The sequence below is a fragment of the Phacochoerus africanus genome, chromosome 15 (genome assembly GCF_016906955.1).
Source record: "Phacochoerus africanus isolate WHEZ1 chromosome 15, ROS_Pafr_v1, whole genome shotgun sequence".
Lineage (NCBI taxonomy): Eukaryota > Metazoa > Chordata > Mammalia > Artiodactyla > Suidae > Phacochoerus > Phacochoerus africanus.
In genome coordinates this window covers 8,606,923-8,625,350 of record NC_062558.1, presented here as the reverse complement: position 1 = coordinate 8,625,350, position 18,428 = coordinate 8,606,923, and the positions used below count along the sequence as shown (strand labels likewise).

At 37.9% G+C, this 18,428-nt stretch overlaps 1 protein-coding gene across 4 annotated transcripts; it reads right to left on the bottom strand.

The window, feature by feature from the left end:
- Nucleotides 1-205: 205 nt before the first annotated feature.
- Nucleotides 206-18,046, bottom strand: ADAMDEC1 (ADAM like decysin 1). Of its 4 annotated transcripts, none has more exons than XM_047761828.1 (14): nt 17,790-18,046; nt 17,436-17,554; nt 16,479-16,555; nt 15,649-15,727; nt 14,131-14,207; nt 12,618-12,804; nt 12,340-12,402; nt 11,299-11,370; nt 10,838-11,007; nt 10,414-10,495; nt 9,624-9,754; nt 8,031-8,208; nt 4,558-4,641; nt 206-997 (listed from the first exon to the last, which is right to left on the bottom strand). In XM_047761828.1, the coding sequence occupies exons 1-13, from the start codon at nt 17,836-17,838 to the stop codon at nt 4,561-4,563; spliced, it is 1,365 nt and encodes a 454-aa protein (XP_047617784.1). In that variant the 5' UTR covers nt 17,839-18,046; the 3' UTR covers nt 206-997; nt 4,558-4,560. The 4 variants fall into 4 exon arrangements, with proteins under 4 accessions (XP_047617784.1, XP_047617782.1, XP_047617785.1 ...); XM_047761826.1 differs by lacking the exon at nt 206-997 and adding an exon at nt 2,164-3,104 and having other exon boundaries at nt 17,790-18,045; XM_047761829.1 differs by lacking the exon at nt 206-997 and adding an exon at nt 2,674-3,104 and having other exon boundaries at nt 17,436-17,568; nt 17,790-17,920.
- Between the last annotated feature and the right edge of the window lie 382 nt (nt 18,047-18,428).

Here is an 18,428-nt window from a genome sequence, read left to right as displayed (position 1 = left end):
TGAAACGGAAACAGACTCACAGACATAGAGAACAGACTTGTGGTTGCCAAGGGGGAGGGGCTGGATTGGAAATTTGGAATTGGCTGATACAACCTACTATATATTAAGTAGATAAACAATAATGTCCTACATTATTGGAATACAAGGTACTACATTCACTATCTTGTAATAAATCATAGTGGAAAAGAATATGAAGAAGTTTTGTATCTATATGCGTGTATGTGTGTATGTCTGTAGTGATAGCAGTGTGATGCTCTCTCAGATGCTGGGCCTGGGCAGTGAACCGCAGCCCCCAGTCAGCCACACAACCACAGTGGGAAACAACCAATACACCTGTAACCATTCTGTACCCAGACGACCATTCAGTTCTCATTCGGTATGGTCTTCAGCACTTTATAGGTAACATTTCAGCACCTTATTGTAAAAGAGACTTGGTGTTAGATGATTTTGCCCAGCTGTAGGCTAATGTCAGTGTTCCGAGCACACTTAAGGTAGCCTAGGTTAAGCTGTGATGGTTGGTAGGTTAGGGTCTTAAACACATTTTCAACTTAGGAGAGGTTTTGGGGATGTAAGTCTATCATAAGTCAAGGAAGACCTGTATGTGTATCTGTCACATGGTTATGATGGACCTAAACAACCAGAAGAGCAGAGGTCCATTAAACAAGTGAGTGTACTAGGAAGAGATAAGTTTTCAGCATAGCCTCTGCTTTTGTGACGGCTGACTTTATGTGTCAACGTGACTGTACTCAGGGTGCCCTGGGACAAAGCAGACAGCCCTCCTCGGGGTAGGGGGCCATCACCCAATCTGTTGAGGATCTGAGGAGAACAGAATTTGGAGGAAAAAAGAATTTATCCATTTTTGCTTCCTGCCTGCCTGCTGGAACCAGGGCGTCTCATCACATCTTCTCCTGCCCTTGGCCTGAATTACACCAGCAGCTCTCCTAGTTCTTCAACTTGCAGGTGGCAGATTTCAGGACCTCTCAGCCTTCATAATTTTCTATGACAATATGAAAATACATTTATTTTTTGTATGTGTTTTATCTATCTTTTTTAAAAAATTAGGGGACAATAGTTGCTTTACAATTTTGTGTGAGTTTTCAGGTGTACAGCAACAGCCTTCATAATATGTGAGCCAACTTCTCTTAATAAAATTTAGTCTCTCTCTCTCTTATGTAGATAGAGAGATAAATGTTATAAATATAGATATAGCCGTCTCTTTCTCTCTCTATGTATATATCACATATAGTGAATAAATGTAAGTGGCATATGTATGGTGTTTCTCTGGAGAGATCTAATATAGGTTTTCATATAACTTACTTAATTGTAAATGTATGCAGTTGGTTATTTTTTTTTAGTAACAGCTGTGCACCACAGCCAGCTCATAAGATTCCTGATAATTTCACAGTTAACATCGTGAGCCATTATTGTCTTTAGGATGCCACCAAAGCTGCAATCCTTGCAGCTCAAGTGGTTTTCTAAGAAGCCTCTATCTACACATGAAGCTGGCGAGAAAATAAGCCTACCTTAACCCTTTTTCCCAGGAAGTTGGGTGGAAGTTTGTACTAGCCCAGTGGACCATAGAGATATTGACAAGTCAGGGCTGCAGCATGGCTACTGGTGACAGCCGATGTGCCACCTCCTGTAATACTGGTAGTGCCAACCCACCAGTAATATGCAGGTGGGGAAAGGGAAAATGGCCGAGACCAGCAAGCAGAGCTTTCTGGAAGGCCACTTGTTCCAAAGCACAATCCTTGGAAATATAAGTCCCTCTTCTCCCCACTCAGGCCTCAGTGGAAATTTGGGCAATTATTTGGAGTAACCGTTAAAAAGCGTTTAGAGGAACGTTGAAAAGAAGTCTAGTCTTGTGTGACCAGCCTCAAGTCATTGCATTTTGAGCATTAAAGGAGGATGGCCCACTGGATCCTGGGGGCAGAGCCTCCTTGCTGGCCCACTTGCATCTCTCAGAAGCGTCCTATCTTAATAAATCTATTTACCCATCAAAAAAAATAATAATAAAGGAGGATATGACTTTCCTCCTCTCCCTCACGATGCCTGTGCTCTGTGGCAATGCTGACAAATGTCCAAACGGGAAATTATCTACTCATAACACAGACCTACCCGGAAGCTAGAAAAGACTCATTTTTTGAAAAGGGCCACACAAAATTCTCAAAAAGCGGTATTTTATTCATTGACAGTGTGGTTCATGAAATCAATAGATGATCGAAGCATTTCTTGGTGGCTAAATTACAAGGCGAGCCATGCAGGCTTCTCAAAACCAACAGTATATGTGATGGTGACAAGATTATACATGATAAAATAAAAATGTTTCATTCATCTTGACATGACATAGAAAAATACCACACATCTACGAGTCAGGCAAGCAGAATACTGAGGAGTAATAAATGACACATGAACTCTGATTTTTTTTTTTTTCCACCAAAGACCTCACTCATCCAGTGGCCTTATTTCTTCATGGGCTAGCCCAATTGAGATTAAAACACAATGTACAATTCTGATTTTTTAAAAATTATCTTTAGGGTCACATTCACCGCATGTGGAGGTTCCCAGGCAAGGGATAGAATCAGAGCTGCAGCTGCTGGCCGGTGCCACAGCCACAGCAATGCCAGATCCCAGCCTAATCTGCAGCCTACGCCACAGCTCATGGCAATGCCGGATTGTTAACCCACTGAGCGAGGCCAGGGATGGAACCCGCATCTTCATGGAACCAGTCGGATTCTGAATCCACTGAGCTATAATGGGAACTATATAATTCTGATTTGAACTGGCATAATTCCGCAGTGCATTTTGAGGTGTTTTAATTAAAGGCTAATTTCTTTTGTTCTCCAGAGAGTAGAGCTAAGCAAGAACTTCACAATCCTTAAAAATACCTTGAAGACCAGGCTTAGAAAAGAGTCAGCTTCTCTAAATACATCTATTTCCCTTTTGGCTGGAGTGGTAAAAATATAGGAAATATAATGACAAGTGAAAAGCAAATATATCTAAAAACACGGGTGAAAATATGAGACGTTCTTGGCAGGTTTAGATTTCTTGATTCTTGTCCTGGCAAGTGGTGTCTCAATGAAAGAGGTTTTTGGATTCACTCTCTGATCAGAAGAAAAAAAATTTTGGAAGCCATGGTTATGATAAATTATAAAATATTACATAATAGTAAAAAAAATTACATAATAGTAAATATTTATGGAATTTATATAATACTAACAGCCCTACTGAAAGATAATATCATTATCTTCATTTTACAGGTGAGCAAATGCAGTGAACAACTTGGCCGAAAGGGCCACAGCTACTTTAGACCAGAACTAAGAACTGAAGTTTCCCAAGTCCAAGTCCAGTTTTCTTTCCATGATGCAAAATTGTCAGTCTTGCCTGGTAAGGGGGCAGGCATGCCCACCTATCATTCCAAACCCCTAAAGAGTTGAATGGACTTTTTTTGCAATGCTGTGCTTCTGAAGCCTCTGGACAGAGGAAGAAGATGGGTCTGATTTCTAAAATTCCCAGTGGTTCAGCTGAAGACAATGGTATTTGGGGGAAAAAGAGTGAGTGATGCGCCTCATCTTATGACCTTGCTGTGTCTTTTCCTTGTGAAAGTGATACCCATGGTCTTTGAGTCAATTACTCCCTTTATCATCTCTCAGCAGGTTCCAATCCAGAAAAGGTTCAGAAAATTCAGTAAGGATAACTCCTTTTCATGTAATTTATCCTGAGACTTTCCCTCATTTATAATTTCTGTTGTTGTTGCTGCCATTTTTAGGTTTGGAGAATATGTTCAGAACTATTAGATGTCCTAGTCCTACTCATGTAAGAGTGTGTAAAACATAACAATAATGTGCAGATCATGGCTTATTGAGGCTTTTTTTTTGTCTTTTTAGGGCCCCACCTGCAGCATATGGAGGTTCCTAGGCTAGGGATCTAATCGGAGCTGTAGCCACTGGCCTATACCACATCCACAGCAATGTCTGATCTGAGCCGTGTCTATGACCTACACCACAGCTCACGGCAACGCTGGATCCTTAACCCACCAAGCGAGGCCAGGGATCGAACCCGCAATCTCATGGTTCCTATCCGGATTCATTAACCACTGAGCCACGACGGGAACTCCTTATTGAGGCATGTTTAAAAGAATAACTTTGTCAAATCTTGGAGTGTTATTTTCTGACTACATTGCAAATTTCAACTGTCAGCACCAAAAAACAAAATCTGCTCATCAATCGAGGCCTTTTTAAATAAACTTTTCTGTCTGTCATATTGCTTTGTGTGACAGAAATTTATACAATTTTTAGCATAGATTTCAGTAGTCCCAATATCACAGATGACAAAGTAGCCACTTTTCTCATTTGTAGATTAGTGTACACACAACTGTGAGTTATTTATGTTCAGAATGGCAGGTTTTTTTTTTTTTTCATTTCTGAAATTGTGTCATCTTTAAAAATGTAAAATAAATTGTATTTTAGTGTATCATAGAACTCAGTGGCACATCCTTCTTAAATCAAATGAAAGTGAGAAAATATTTGGGAACAACGAAAGAAGAAAGGATCTTACATGTTATGGTTTAGTGTCTTTTCCACAATCAGCTTCAGGTTTGAGCAGGCAGGTCGTGGCCTCACAACAAGGGTTGTTACATTCCTTTAAAACACATACACAATGAGAAAATGGGTTCAAGCATTTTTCTTCCCTGTAGGCTAGGTGCACAGAATTCTGCTACAAGATAACAACGAAATTTCACTTTTTAAACTAAATTACTCTCTTATACAAATTCCAGTGGAAATGACCAAGGAAATTTAGTGACAGACAAAAATGTGGAGGAGTGAAAACTGCCTCTTAAAAGGACAAAATAGAATTATCCAAGAATTGCCCAAATAAATATGCCTAGAGGGTATTACATGTAGGACAATTTAAAAGTCTGAGGGAGACTATTTCTATACTATTCAAACGGTTTGAATCCTCAGTTCATTTTATCAAACTTGCATAATTCTGATAATGAGAACTGCTAATGAATATACACACACGTTTTCATTTATGAATATAAATTCAAAACTTTGTAGAAAATATTAGTAAAACACTAGCTTCTTAATATAATAACTTTCCATTATAAACTATGCAGGTTTTTTTTTTCACCAAAAATGCAAGAGTGTCTCAACTGTATAGAATAAAGGAATATAAGTCCATCATATTAAGAGTTGAGGGGAGGAGTTCCCGTCATGGCTCAGCAGAAACGAATCTGACTAGATCCATGAAGATGCAGAGTTGAGCCCCGGCCTCGCTTAGTAGGTTAAGGATCCGGCGTTGCTGTGAGCTGTGGTTGGTGTAGGTCACAGATATGGCTTGGATCCAGCATTGCTGTGGCTGTGGCATAGGCTGGCAGCTCCAGCTCAGATTTGACCCCTAGCCTGGGAAGCTACATATGCCATGGGTATGGCCCTAAAAAAAAAAAAAAAAAAATGAGTTGAAGGGCAAAAACAACTAATACTGTTGTGATAGATGGCAAAAATTAGTACAAATTCAGTAACCATTATTTATTTAAGCATATATAAAGAAACTCTAACCAGAATTATGCATCACCATGATAAAAAAATCTACCCAATGAATGGCAAAAAGATATCTAATAAAATAAACTGTAATTGAGAATTATAGGCTATATTTTTGTGTAAATAGGCTATATTTTTGTGTAAATTATGACAATGCTATGAGACAAAAAATATATGAAAAATAATAATTGGAAAGTATAATCACATTTTCATTATTTATATGTGACACAATTCCTGACCTGGGGAAAAAAGAAAGAATCAACTTTAAAAACACTGAATGAATCAATGAGACAGCTATTTAAGACAATAATAAAATAATATGAAAAGCAGTAATAAATTAGAACCTAAATGAAAAGGAAAGGATTACACATATTAATAGCAAAAAAAAATGAAAATGCTTCAAAATAGATTTTCAAAATGTGCAAGAACTACATAAAGAACTTTACATATAACTTTCCTGAAAACTTTAAAAGCAACTTGTCTTTTAAGACAATGTTTAATATTGTGACAATGCCAGTAGCCTTCAGTAGCAAATTGATAAAAAAAAAAATACCTGGAGTTTTATGGAAGAATGAACACAGAACAATTGCCATGCAAACAGTGCAAAAAAAAAAAAAAGAAATGAAGAAACTTTCCGTTAAAGATATTAAAGTGTATTACATAGTTATAATCACTAAAATTGTGTAATAGTTGTGTGACCATATCTAGACAAATAGAATGATTATTTTTAAATCTGGAATAATATATACATATAATAAAAAAGCAGATGATCAAAGAAAACTGGATTTTTCACTAAATGATAATATGTAAATTATATATACCACTTTTTGGATAAGAAAACAGTTATTTAAAATTCAACTGTTCATAAGCTTGAACTCTCTAACTCTCTAATTTTATTCAACTATAGAAGAAGAAAATCAATAAAATATGGAAACAATATAGGAGCTAGATATTATACTTAAAGTATAATAGACAGTAGTTTCTGTCTCTCTCTCCCCCCCATCTCCTCCCCTTTTTTTGCGTGTGTGTGTGTGTGTGTGTGTGTGTGAGAGAGAGAGAGAGAGAATGTACTGCATACATGCCATTTACCTGCTGAAATCAGAAATACCTAGGATTGTGAACAACTTCAATTATCCTCCACCCGAGAAACCATATGGGAATGTAAGGGAGAAAGAGATAAACCTAAGTCTAACTTATTGAAAAGCATCAAATCATTTATGAAATTCCATATCTCATTATAATTAACAGAATATTTGTAAAGTCTTTGTGAACGATTAAGGTGCATGATGAAAACTTTTAATATAATTCAATAACGTAAATTTTCTGGATGAATAAACCCAGGTGTAGAGTGATTACGTGCCTTCCCCATTGTCACAGAACCCCTTAAAGCAAGGGATAAATCTTGGGTTGCAATAGGATTCACCAGTTACTAGCTTTGTATCCTTGGATCTAGTTAACTTTTCTGAATCTCACTTCTTTTCTAAATTGGGAACAAAACAGTCCTTTTTTGGGAGTTCCTGTCATGGCGCAGCAGAAATGAATCCAAGTAGGAACCAGAAGGTTGCGGGTTCAATCCCTGGTCTCACTCAGTGGGTTAAGGATCCAGTGTTGCCATGAGCTGTGGTGTAGGTCACAGACGTGGCTGGGATCTGGCGTGGCTGTGGCATAAGCCAACAGCTACAGCTCTGATTAGAGCCCTAGCCTGGGAACCTCCATATGCCGCAGGTGTGGCCCTAAAAAGATTTTTTAAAAAAAGTCCTATTTTGTAGGTTTGTGGTAATAAAGGAGATTGTGATTATAAAGGCATTTTGAAGATTGACAGTAAAAAAGTCTCTTCAAATAGCGATTCATTTTCTTAGTTTTAAAAGTAAGAGAATATTACTGAGAAAATAGAAATCTAATATGGGATTACTAATAAACATTCTATCAGAGACATTCTTTAGAGTATACCAATGCCTTAAGGGGTCAGAATTTTGGAAAGACTAGCAGAAGTATAGCAATTATCTTAAATCTTCTATGTTAACCCATTTTTTCTACAGGTTTGTGTGATTTTTCTATTTTTTCTGTTATATTTTCTGTCTTGTTTACACACTGGCTTGATGAGAGAAAGCCGGCTCTCTAGAGAGAAATCTTACTTCTAGATTTTTAAATGTAATTGCTCAATAAATGATCAGCTGTGACTTTACATGATTTAGGAACTTCTGACTAATATATCTAGGTAATATCATAAGTGACATGTTTTAGTTAATGATTTACTTCTTTACCTTTGACTTCACCCAATCATGATAAGCATATCCTGGCTTTGAAATACTTTTCAAAAGATGACTAAAATCAGTACTAAAACCAAGTGCAAGTTTACTTTTTACTACGATGCCAAGTTAAAAAGAATTTCCAAAAGGACACATTAAGAAGAAAAAAGAAAACAGCATAATTCTTATGCCACAGTAACTCTCTAGTAAATGTTTTAAGCCGTGGATGTTTTCGTACCTTAGCAGAGCCACAATCGCAGTCTTCTCCTGCTTCCAGAAGCTGATTTCCACACACTGGTTTCATCATCATATTTTTAGGAACTAATGTTTGCAACAGGCATCTCGGCTTTTTAGATAAAATGTATTTTTCAAAATGTGAGCGACTGCCTGTACTGAAATCCTTGGGGAATTTTGAACTGCAACCAGAAGAGAAATGAGAAATACCATGATACATAGTGATAAGAGAAGATGAGAATCTAACTTGACTAATCATATTACTTGGTTCAGTGGAAATTCCAAATGTGCTATGTTATAGGTGGAGTTCAATCGACCGTGCATACTATGCTGGGGGGAAATAGTTTTCTTGGATGCTCAGTTGTTGAGCTAGGAGAATCCAAAGTCCTGTGTGGAGTCAGTTCTGTCCTAAATGGCAGCAGTGATGAGCCATTTGTTATCACTCACTTATGTCACCACTGAGGGCTGAGGGGTAAGCTATCATAACAACAATGAACCAGTGAAAGGAAATAATTGCAGACTTAGAGGTCCTAGGACGTATTTATCTTCCTATTTATGAACACTTCAAGAGCAAGGTATGCCTGGGGAGTTCCCGTCGTGGCGCAGTGGTTAACGAATCCAACTAGGAACCACGAGGTTGTGGGTTCGTCCCTGGCCCTACTCAGTGGGTTGAGGATCTGGCGTTGCCGTGAGCTGTGGTGTAGGTTGCAGATGCGGCTCGGATCCCATATTGCTGTGGCTCTGGTGTAGGCTGGCGGCTGCAGCTCCGATTGGACCCCTAGCCTGGGAACCTCCATATGCCGTGGGAGCAGCCCAAAGAAATAGCAAAAAGACAAAAAAAAAAAAAAAAAGCAAGGTATGCCTCATTCATTTTTCTATCCCAAGACCTTGCAAAGTGCCTGGAATTAAAAGGCAATTATTAATAACATAAAAATGAATTGATTTGTGATAGGGATTGATAAGGATGTTGTCATCATGTTAATTAGATAAACATTTTTAGAAAATATATTATTTTAAGCTAAAATTAAGTTAAAATAAGTTATTGTAATTGAAAATAACATGGTCACTAATAAACTATCTTGGCATATCTAGAAATCTTAAATAATGTGGTCTGATATCTGGGTAAATCCTGTACACAAGAAAGTAGAAGGTGAATTAGTGAGAAAGACAGCCATATATATATATTTATAATATATATATTTATATTTATATATTATAAATATATATAAATATAAATATATATATATATATTTTGCCATTTCTTGGGCTGCTCCCACTGCATATGGAGGTTACCAGGCTAGGGGTCGAATTGGAGCATAGCCGCCAGCCTATGCCACAGCTACAACAACGTGGGATCTGAGCTGCGTCTGCAACCTACACCACAGCTCACGGCAATGCCAGATCCTTAACCCACTGAGCAAGGGCAGGGATCGAACCCGCAACCTCATGGTTTCTAGTCGGATTCGTTAACCACTGAGCCACGATGGGAACTCCCACAGCCCTACATTTTAAAAAGAATGCCCATATAACTATATAGACTACATCTGAATTCTTAAGATTTAAGAAATGTTTTCTTCTCTAGTTGACAAGGCCTCACCTTAGATATTGATTCATTACACAACTCCCAGAGGAGCATTTGGTATCATACGGAACATCAGGCATCCCGAGGACATGACCTAACTCATGTGACATCAGTCCTACAAGAGAGACTCTATTCTTTCTCTTTGCCTAGAAAAAATAGAAATATCCATGACTTATTTTATTCAGTGATTTTTTAAATTATTCCCAATGTTCAGTATTTCAAAAAAAAATTGAAAAAAATGAGCCCTTGAACGCCTTTCTTTGTCATTGATGATTATAAATTATTGAATAAACATTCAATATACTTGGTTTCTGGACATCTAGCCATTGAGTCAGTGGTTAGATGAGCTATATTTGCTGAACTAATGATGAATTTTTGACAAACTATGGTTAAATTATGGTAATTATATTCTTCATAGGAAGTACCCAAAGGTACTTAAAGACCTCCAAGAACTATTGACATGATGCCCATGATGTTGGTAGTGTTTCGCCACATGACATGAACATGCATCTTGTCTGACCTCGCTGGTCATCGGTACTAGGGATGATAAATTGAAGTTGCCTCAGGCCACCGATGGCACCTGGATTCCCTTTCTGTTCTTATTTCCTAACACCAACTAAAGAACAAAACCTCTGGGAGGGTCAATGTAAAGAGAAACAGTCTCATAACCCGAGGGCTCTTCCATGTAGTGATTTACCAATAGGTTCATTTCTACTTTTATTTACTGACTGAACCAAGGTACGTTGTCCTAACTCTGAATAAGATGTTGCACTTGTCTTCATAGAAGAGAACGATGTTTACAAACCTCAATAACAGAAACAGATGATGAGGAACACAAGGAATTCGAGGCTGCCATTCCTGCAATTCCATTTTTGAAGCTGATTCCACTGTGTGAAAGTTACAGGGACACTGTCACAATCTGAGTTGTCCGAACCATTGGTTTTTGTCAACTATGGTGATTTCCCTTGTTGCCCCACCCTTGTTATAGTCACTAGGCCCCCCCACATCTGCTATTCTGTAGCATTAGAATGACCACAGCTGGTTATCCCACATCCAAGGGTCCATGAGTCACCAGTAATCTCACAGGTGAGTTGCTACTAGTAGAACTTGAGGCTCTCTGACAACTGATTGGGGAGATAGAATTGAACAGCAATCTCTGCCAAGAAACCTTTGGGATGACTATATCTACTTTATCAAAACCGACCTGGCCCTGGCCAGCATGTGCTCACCTGAATAGCTGAGCATGATCATGGGTCTTCATTTTCCTCAGGTTAGATTGATGCCAATTCAGAAAGTTGTTAAAGGTGACCCTTGTTTCGGGTACCACCTTTATCTTATCACCGTCAGACCAGATTTCCATACCTACCAAGGTCACTTGAATATCTATGGTATTATAAATCTGTGGGAAGAATATTTTTCTTCATGACATTGAGGTTTTTTTTTTTTAGTATTTTAATTATTTTATTGACCACAAGTGATGGGTAAATGTATCGCATTTTGAAAACGGAAAACGTAGGATTTGCTTTTGCTACAGTATATGTGATTTTTCCCTTGATGTCGATCTTTGTCTGCTACATTTCCCCAAACTGCTGACCTTAAGCCACTTTGACTGTCCCAACTCCTCATTTAGTGAAAACATAGGGAAGCCCTAAGCTTATGCAAACATATGTTTATTGAACAAATATCTTACCACATTGAGTAGGTTTATCACATCAAACACAAAGCTTCTTATCGAAGTTATATTCCCATTATGCATGTTATACTGTAAAATACAAAATGCAGAATGTAATTAAAATCACAAATTAAAGTGAGAAAGCTGATAGGGCACACAATTTTTACATTTTAAGAAAAATTATACAGTTCAACATAAATAAGTGTATATTAATTCCATGTCTATTTTACATAAGAATCTGTGTTTCAACTATTCTATTTCAAATGTAAGACCTTTTTAGCAAGAGAAAAATTATGCATTCATATAAAATTTCAATTCAAATTAAGTTGAATAAATCAAATTAGTAATGTCAATGATTTTTTTTTTTTCTTTTTGCCATTTCTTGGGCTGCTCCTGCGGCATATGGAGGTTCCCAGCCTAGGGGTTGAATCGGAGCTGTAACCACCGGCCCACACCAGAGCCACAGCAACGAGGGATCCGAACCACGTCTGCCACCTACACCACAGCTCACGGCAATGCCGGATCCTTAACCCACTGTTCAAGGCCAGGGATCGAACCCTCAACCTCATGGTTCCTAGTCAGATTCGTTAACCACTGCGCCGTAACGGGAACTCCATGTCAATGAATTTAAACTACTTGAATATTACTAAAATTTGGGAAAAGCAGTATTTGCAAGCTAAAAGCACAAATTCTGCAATTTTTGAATATTTGAATAGAATTTGTACAGTATATATAGTTATGCCTACATTTGCATATTATAGTGAGGATTTTGAAAAGATATTAATAACTGTTCTTTTATGTTTCTAGTTGTTTTACTCTTGCTTTCTGTCACTGAATGTATTTCCAGCATCTGAATATTTTGGCAGCAGATGGGTTTTTAAAGGGGGGGAAGGGGGTGTGAGTGAAAGCAATTTCTTCCAAGGCACGTAGAGCAGAGAAGACAATCAGGTGGACAGGTTTTGTATTTCCAGCCAAGATGGTTTATGGCTTGTGTCCACTTGATAAGAAAACTTAAGAGGTGACTTAAGTGGCCCAGAAGCACACATATTTCGTACTCACAAAGGCTCTATCCAGCACCAAAAACAGATCGATGTATTTCTGAGCCTGAAGAAAGTCTTCTTTCTTTACAAAGAGAGAACATTGTTAGCAGCATCTTCACTCTGCAAGAGTAAAAAGCTCACAAAGAGATTTTTTTTCTTTTCTTCAGAGGCAAGTTAAATCGAAGGATAAGTAACAGAAGTATGGGTTCATCACACGAGTCACTGCGGAGCCCACCAGTATATCAACATCACTGCTGAGACAGACGTAATGAGTGATGGTCGGAAAGCGACTCTCACCTCTGGATTTTTGAGTGACCTTGAAGTTCGGACATGGCCCTGTTTCCTGCCAACATTTCTTACACCACAGGTAAGGTTAGTGGGGTCTAGCTCCTCCTGGTTGTGTGTGAGGACGGTGTGTTCTTCTTGGTCAGTGCTGTTCAGAGGCTTTATCATGTACCTCTGATCGTGATGTGTGAAGTATCCCCTGCGAAATGCAAAGGCTCCTATTTCAGCATTCTCTGCCACACAGGGTCACAGTCACTGACAAGAGTGGACGGACACTCCCCCCTCAGCCTCAGGCTCGCGCACAGCGTGTTCATTCATGGGCCTTGTGGCTAACTTTTGCTGGATGAAATGATAATCAACATTTTGTCAGCAGCAAAACAGAGCCTATTTTAATCAGCCAGACAATTCTGAACAAGGAGTACTAAGACGAGGCTGTTCCAAAGAATTTGGAATTTACACTGTGAGCTCAGTAAATATCGTAGTATATTTTTACACTTAGTTCGTAGCATATTTTTATATTTACCAAGTATTTCTTGGCAGGCCCCAGGAATATAATGGGGAGTGTAGTAAAGGAATTCTTAGATACCAAGAACCCCCGAAGAGAGAAAGAATGATGAGCAGATCAGCTAGAGGAAGAATTTGGAACTAGGAGTAACTTAGAAAGAAAATTAAAGCGTTCCCACTGTGGCACAGCTGGGTTAAGGACCTGGCATCACTACAGCTGTGGCATAGGTCGCAGCTGCAGCTTGGATTTGATCCCTGTCCCAGGAACTTCCATATGTCGGATGAAGGGGGCACAGAAAAGAAAAAAAGAAGGAAACTTAGTTCAGAAATACATAGTGAATCCATATGATGAAATATTAGGAAGCCAATACAGCTGTTAAGAAATTACATTTATGAAGGTAGCTTATGATATGGGAAAAGGCTTATGATGTCATGTGGGGCGAGCCATGTTGCAAAAAGAGTCCTGTATATTCTATTTCATATTTAAATCACATAAAAGATACCTTTGTTTATATGCATAAAAGGCTGCAAGCACAACAAAACCTTAATACTAGTGAAACTCAGAGGTAAAATTTTGCAGTGGATGTTTTCTTATGTGTGCTTTCTCACACTTTCCAAATTTTCCCTATTGGCAAGAACTACCTTAGTAAACAGAAATACCACACACATACTTTTCTAAAAATTATATTCAACCATGATAGGTGCAGGGTAGAATCTTTAAGAAAATAAAATGGAATGGTTTTGGGGAATGGAGATCAACATGAAAATAGATCCAGATATCATCAAGCTCCAGAATGGAGTACTTGCTTAAAAATTGGTAAGGATAACTTCTACGAGAGCAGCAGAGAATGAAATGAGTAGAAGGATGATACTCTGTTCTTCACGTTAACCACATACCTTCAGCACTTTATCAATGGTGAAAATTTCACCAAGACAATAAAAAGACGTGGTGTCCGGGGAGACTCAATTCTGTGTAACAAAATGGTACCTGAGGTTTAATATTTTTGCAAGTGGCTCTTACCTCAGCCCATCACAAGTACTAATGCTGGCGACAGAATCCCATTCATTTAAAATATGTCCTTTATAGTAGCAGTGTTCCTAAGGTTAGAAAAAAAAATATGTTTTTAGTTATAAAAATAAATGTATCACAGTGGTGTTGAAAGTTCTTATCTTGAATATGTAGGAAAGTTCTTCAAGTAGTGGCTGTGGCCAGAGCAGTTCCCAGAAACAAAAACATTGAGAAGTTCAGTGGTTTCATAAACTCTTTCCCCACAGACCTTGGAAACTCTGCATTTTTGATGGCTGAGTGGTCTTTCTGACACTAATTCACACTAAAGAGAAGTCCAGGGAGTTTGAACCCAAACAGGGTCATGGCAAAAGTGGATGTGCATTTGAGGTTAGCCAGTTTCCCATGAGATCTACAGCACTCCCCACCTCTCAGGAGTGGAGGACCAACTTTTGGGAATTTGGTTCTATGTGCAAGCTCCACTGTGCCTCACACATCAATAAAACAAAGTATTTATTTGTCTAGATTCTAGAGTCCTCAGGAGCCACACTTCCAGCCCTGAGCCCCTCAGATTAACTGGTCCAACTCATTATTTTAATTGATGTGTTAGTGGAATTCCTCTATCAGCATCAAAAACCCAGAGCATTTGTCTACACCTAGAAATTCAGACGTGGTTAGTGCTTCATTTAAGCAAAGTAGGGAGGTCACTTATGTAGAATGACCCAAGAAAGCAAATGAATAAACTCTGATTCAAAATAAACTTTCATCTGTGCCTTTCTTTCATTTTCAAGAAACTTTGTCATCATAAATATTTTCTTACAAATGACTTGAAAAAGGTACCACATTACGATATCGCCGACCATTCACACTTAAGCATGAATGAGTTTATCAAATGCTTTCCCCGAGGTCAATATTAGCAAAATTCCAAATGTCCATGAAATGAGGGTTTTGATGTGAGAAGGAAACAGAGAGTCATTTACAGCAGAAGTCTTTTTTTTTTTTTTTTTAAATAGACACATAGATGTTTGGGGCACCTTGGCAGGTGGCTCTGAGAAACTGACTTAGCTTGGTAATACTCCATGACTGAGGCTTTCTATATTCTCTTCCTGCTCTTCCCTTGGCTTTCTCAATGTGTGGTGTCTGAACCTTGACATTATCTAGAGGATGGTGGTTTAACCAGATACAAAAATTATATTAATTAAATAATTGATATTCCATTGTGACCTCAGGATAAAAGCATATATCATTAGAAATAGTAAATAGCAACATGACATTTCAAGTCCTTAGGGAAGAATATTTCTAACCTATTGATAACGTGGTCTCAGTTGCTTCTAAAGATGCAGCACTTGGAAACCTCCTCCTACTCCTACATTTTTAAAAAAGCTATTTTTTTTAATGCTTTCTCATTGGTCATAGATGAGCACCTTGCATTCAAGTCTTTTGATTTTTTAATAAATTTTTCCTTGGAACTATGAACCTTATGATGTAAGCAGCAGATTGAAGTAAGGGTCCCCCAGAGCATTCAGAACCTACCATGATCTGAGGGCTTCTGGTGATTTCCTCTCCTCTGGGTGAGTAATATGTCTCAGTATAGTCTGGACCCAGGAGGTGCCTGTAGAGAAGAGAAAGTTGCATAACCTTCTCACGGTGGCAATAAAGACCAATATTCCTAATACGATCTTCAGCACTAAAGGAATGATAATGTCTATAGTGAGAAAGAGCTGACATTCTGACCCCCTGATCCTTTTCCAGCATTGGAAGTCTTCAAATCAAAGCCTTAGATCTATCAGATCTGAGGAAAGGAATGCCCTCAAATACTTTTCTGATAAAGGAATCAAATAGGGATTTTTCTGTTTTTCAAGTGGATTATTTGGGGATTCTTTGCACCAATGATGCAGCCTCCCCAGGATATTTGAAGGTTGTTTGTTGGGTCACAAATACACATCCAGGCCCATTGCATTCAGAGAGAAGTTTACTGACTGCTACAGAATGTAGTGGAGCCCCGTCCCCTAGGATCTGCCTCAAGATTGTGTGACCCTGAATGAGGCTTAGATATATGTTCTTATAAAAGTAATGGAAAGTCACATAAAAGGTTTGAGTTTATCTGTGTAGAAAATTTTTCAGTAAATTCTAAAAAGCAGCAAGGAAAGGTCACTGGTGTGTTCTCTGTTTTACACTTTGCAAATAATTTCCTAGGGAAACATCAAAATTCTTAAATAATGTTAACACAAACTATTAGCATCTAATACTCAAGATGCTTCCTGTCTTCTGTCTCAAATTATATTATACAGAGTTGCAAGATCTATTTTTCCACAATCTCTTAGTACAATCCAGTGATTAGACTTGCAGGAAGTACAACTTACTCAGTTTTTCGTAGGGAAAGAATGACTTCTTCTCCATTTAATATAATCTGATATTGAAGTTCAGGTTCATATCTTTCCTAAAAATATTTAACAATATAATGATAATTTATATTTATGCATCTGAAATAATTATAATATAATGATATACATAATACATCTAGAATAATAATTAGAAATGCATGTGGGACAAAAGCTGTTCTCTTATGCTTTTAAAATATGTAAAAGCAAACATAAGTTGTACATTAAGATAGATTTCCAGAAAGTTTAATGTTAATATAGATTAAACTAACTCCAACATGTGAGATAGGGATTTATTGTTTGCTCTGATGTATGGTATGCTGTCTTATGTATCCTAATGGCTTACTAATAAGTTAAATATTTTTATTACTTTAAAGCCAAACCAAATATGCTAAATAAAACAACCAAAAACCGACTAAAAATTAAATATCATAAAATGAGGGTGATATTTGTGAAAATGTAATAGTCAAAGAGTTAATATCTTTAAGACATTAAAATTCTTGTTGATTAGTGAGATGACTTGATTTCTCCATTATAGACAGAATGGCAAAGGAAAAGGCAATTCACTGGGGGCCGAGAGTGAGAGCAGGGAGAAGAGGGCTTTGTTGAGCTTGGCTAGAAACATTTCTTCCTAGAAATGGCTGTTCTTAGTGTTCACTTTTTTTTTTTTTTTTGATTCCTCTACACACTTGGAGAGATATCCAGGCTGCTTTATTATTTCTGATCAAGTGAGGCAGTTAACTCCCTTTCTGCTGCTTAATTGTAAAATCACTTCAAGAAATCCTCTCCTCTCTCCTGAGCAAAAGGGAGCTGTGGTATATATGGGCTTCAAGATTAAACTATTAGATACTGAGTGTGATATCACTTATATTAGTAAAAAGGTCCTTTACTGTCTTTTTAGATGACAGTAAAAATCCCACCATCATTTCCATTGCTTACCTCTTTGCCAGGCTTCTCTGTCTGGTTGTTCTGTGTCTCCCTTTTGTGTAAAATGTGTAGTTTTTTAGGAAGAACTACTTCATAGGTCTCAGATTCCGGCATTTCCTTCATGGCTATTGCTAGAGAAAGAGAGCTAATATTGATACACAATGTTTAAAAGTTTTTGTTGGTTGGTTTGTTCAAAGGGCATGGAAGACAATTTCCACTGAGAAGGGAAATGTTGAAAAGAACAAGTTTCTCCTTCCCCTTCGGCTTTGATCATAAAGACGTTTTCTTTAGCTTTCTCTCCCTATTCTGGAAAGACATGACAATGAAGAAACAATTCTTTGGAACTGTCAACAGAGCAGGGCTTACCTTGAGGTTGAACAATAAGCCAGAGGAGAGAAAGCAGTCCCAAAGCCATGCTGGTTACTGCAGGTAGCTGAGATGTGCTTCAGAGCAACAAGATGTGGCCTCCCCAGCTCTCTCTCCAGTTTTATCTTCCCCTACTTCTCTTTACAAATTGAAAAAAAATAAAAATAAAAACCTCAAACCTTCTTTGTGAGATTAGGGTATGTTTCCTAAGGGCGTTGGGAAGTTGCCAAGAGATTGCGGTATCAAGTTATCATGAGAATGTTCCTCATTTATGAGAGGTGTTTATATCTGTGGTTACAGCTTTTAGGGATTCATATCTGAACAGCTGCTTGGCCCTCGTGTTCCAGCAATGCTGGCAAAGTACCCACTGAGCCTGAGGTGTCTGTGTGCGTAATTGCATACTCATTAAATTCAGCCATCACTCATGCTGTTCAGTAACCTTATAGAAATTGACCTATGCATTTAGAAAAAATACCAGTAGTGTGTAGATATTTTGAAAACATGGCACAGAGAACACTGTCTATAAAACAAGAACCAGGAAGTCTTAAAAGCTGGTAGTATATTGTTCCCTTACCTCTGAAAAAGGGATGAATTTTTATAAAATCCACAGAAGGTAATGCACACACACACACACACACA

Coding starts and splice junctions, on each gene's coding strand:
- ADAMDEC1 (XM_047761828.1), bottom strand. CDS start 17,838: ATGGCTTTGGGACTGCTTTCTCTCCTCTGGCTTATTGTTCAACCTCAA. Junction 11,371..12,339: donor TGGTGCTGGATAGAGCCTTT/GTGAGTACGAAA, acceptor TGTATTTTACAG/TATAACATGCATAATGGGAA. Junction 8,209..9,623: donor GTAATGAATCAATATCTAAG/GTGAGGCCTTGT, acceptor TTCTGGTTGCAG/TTCAAAATTCCCCAAGGATT.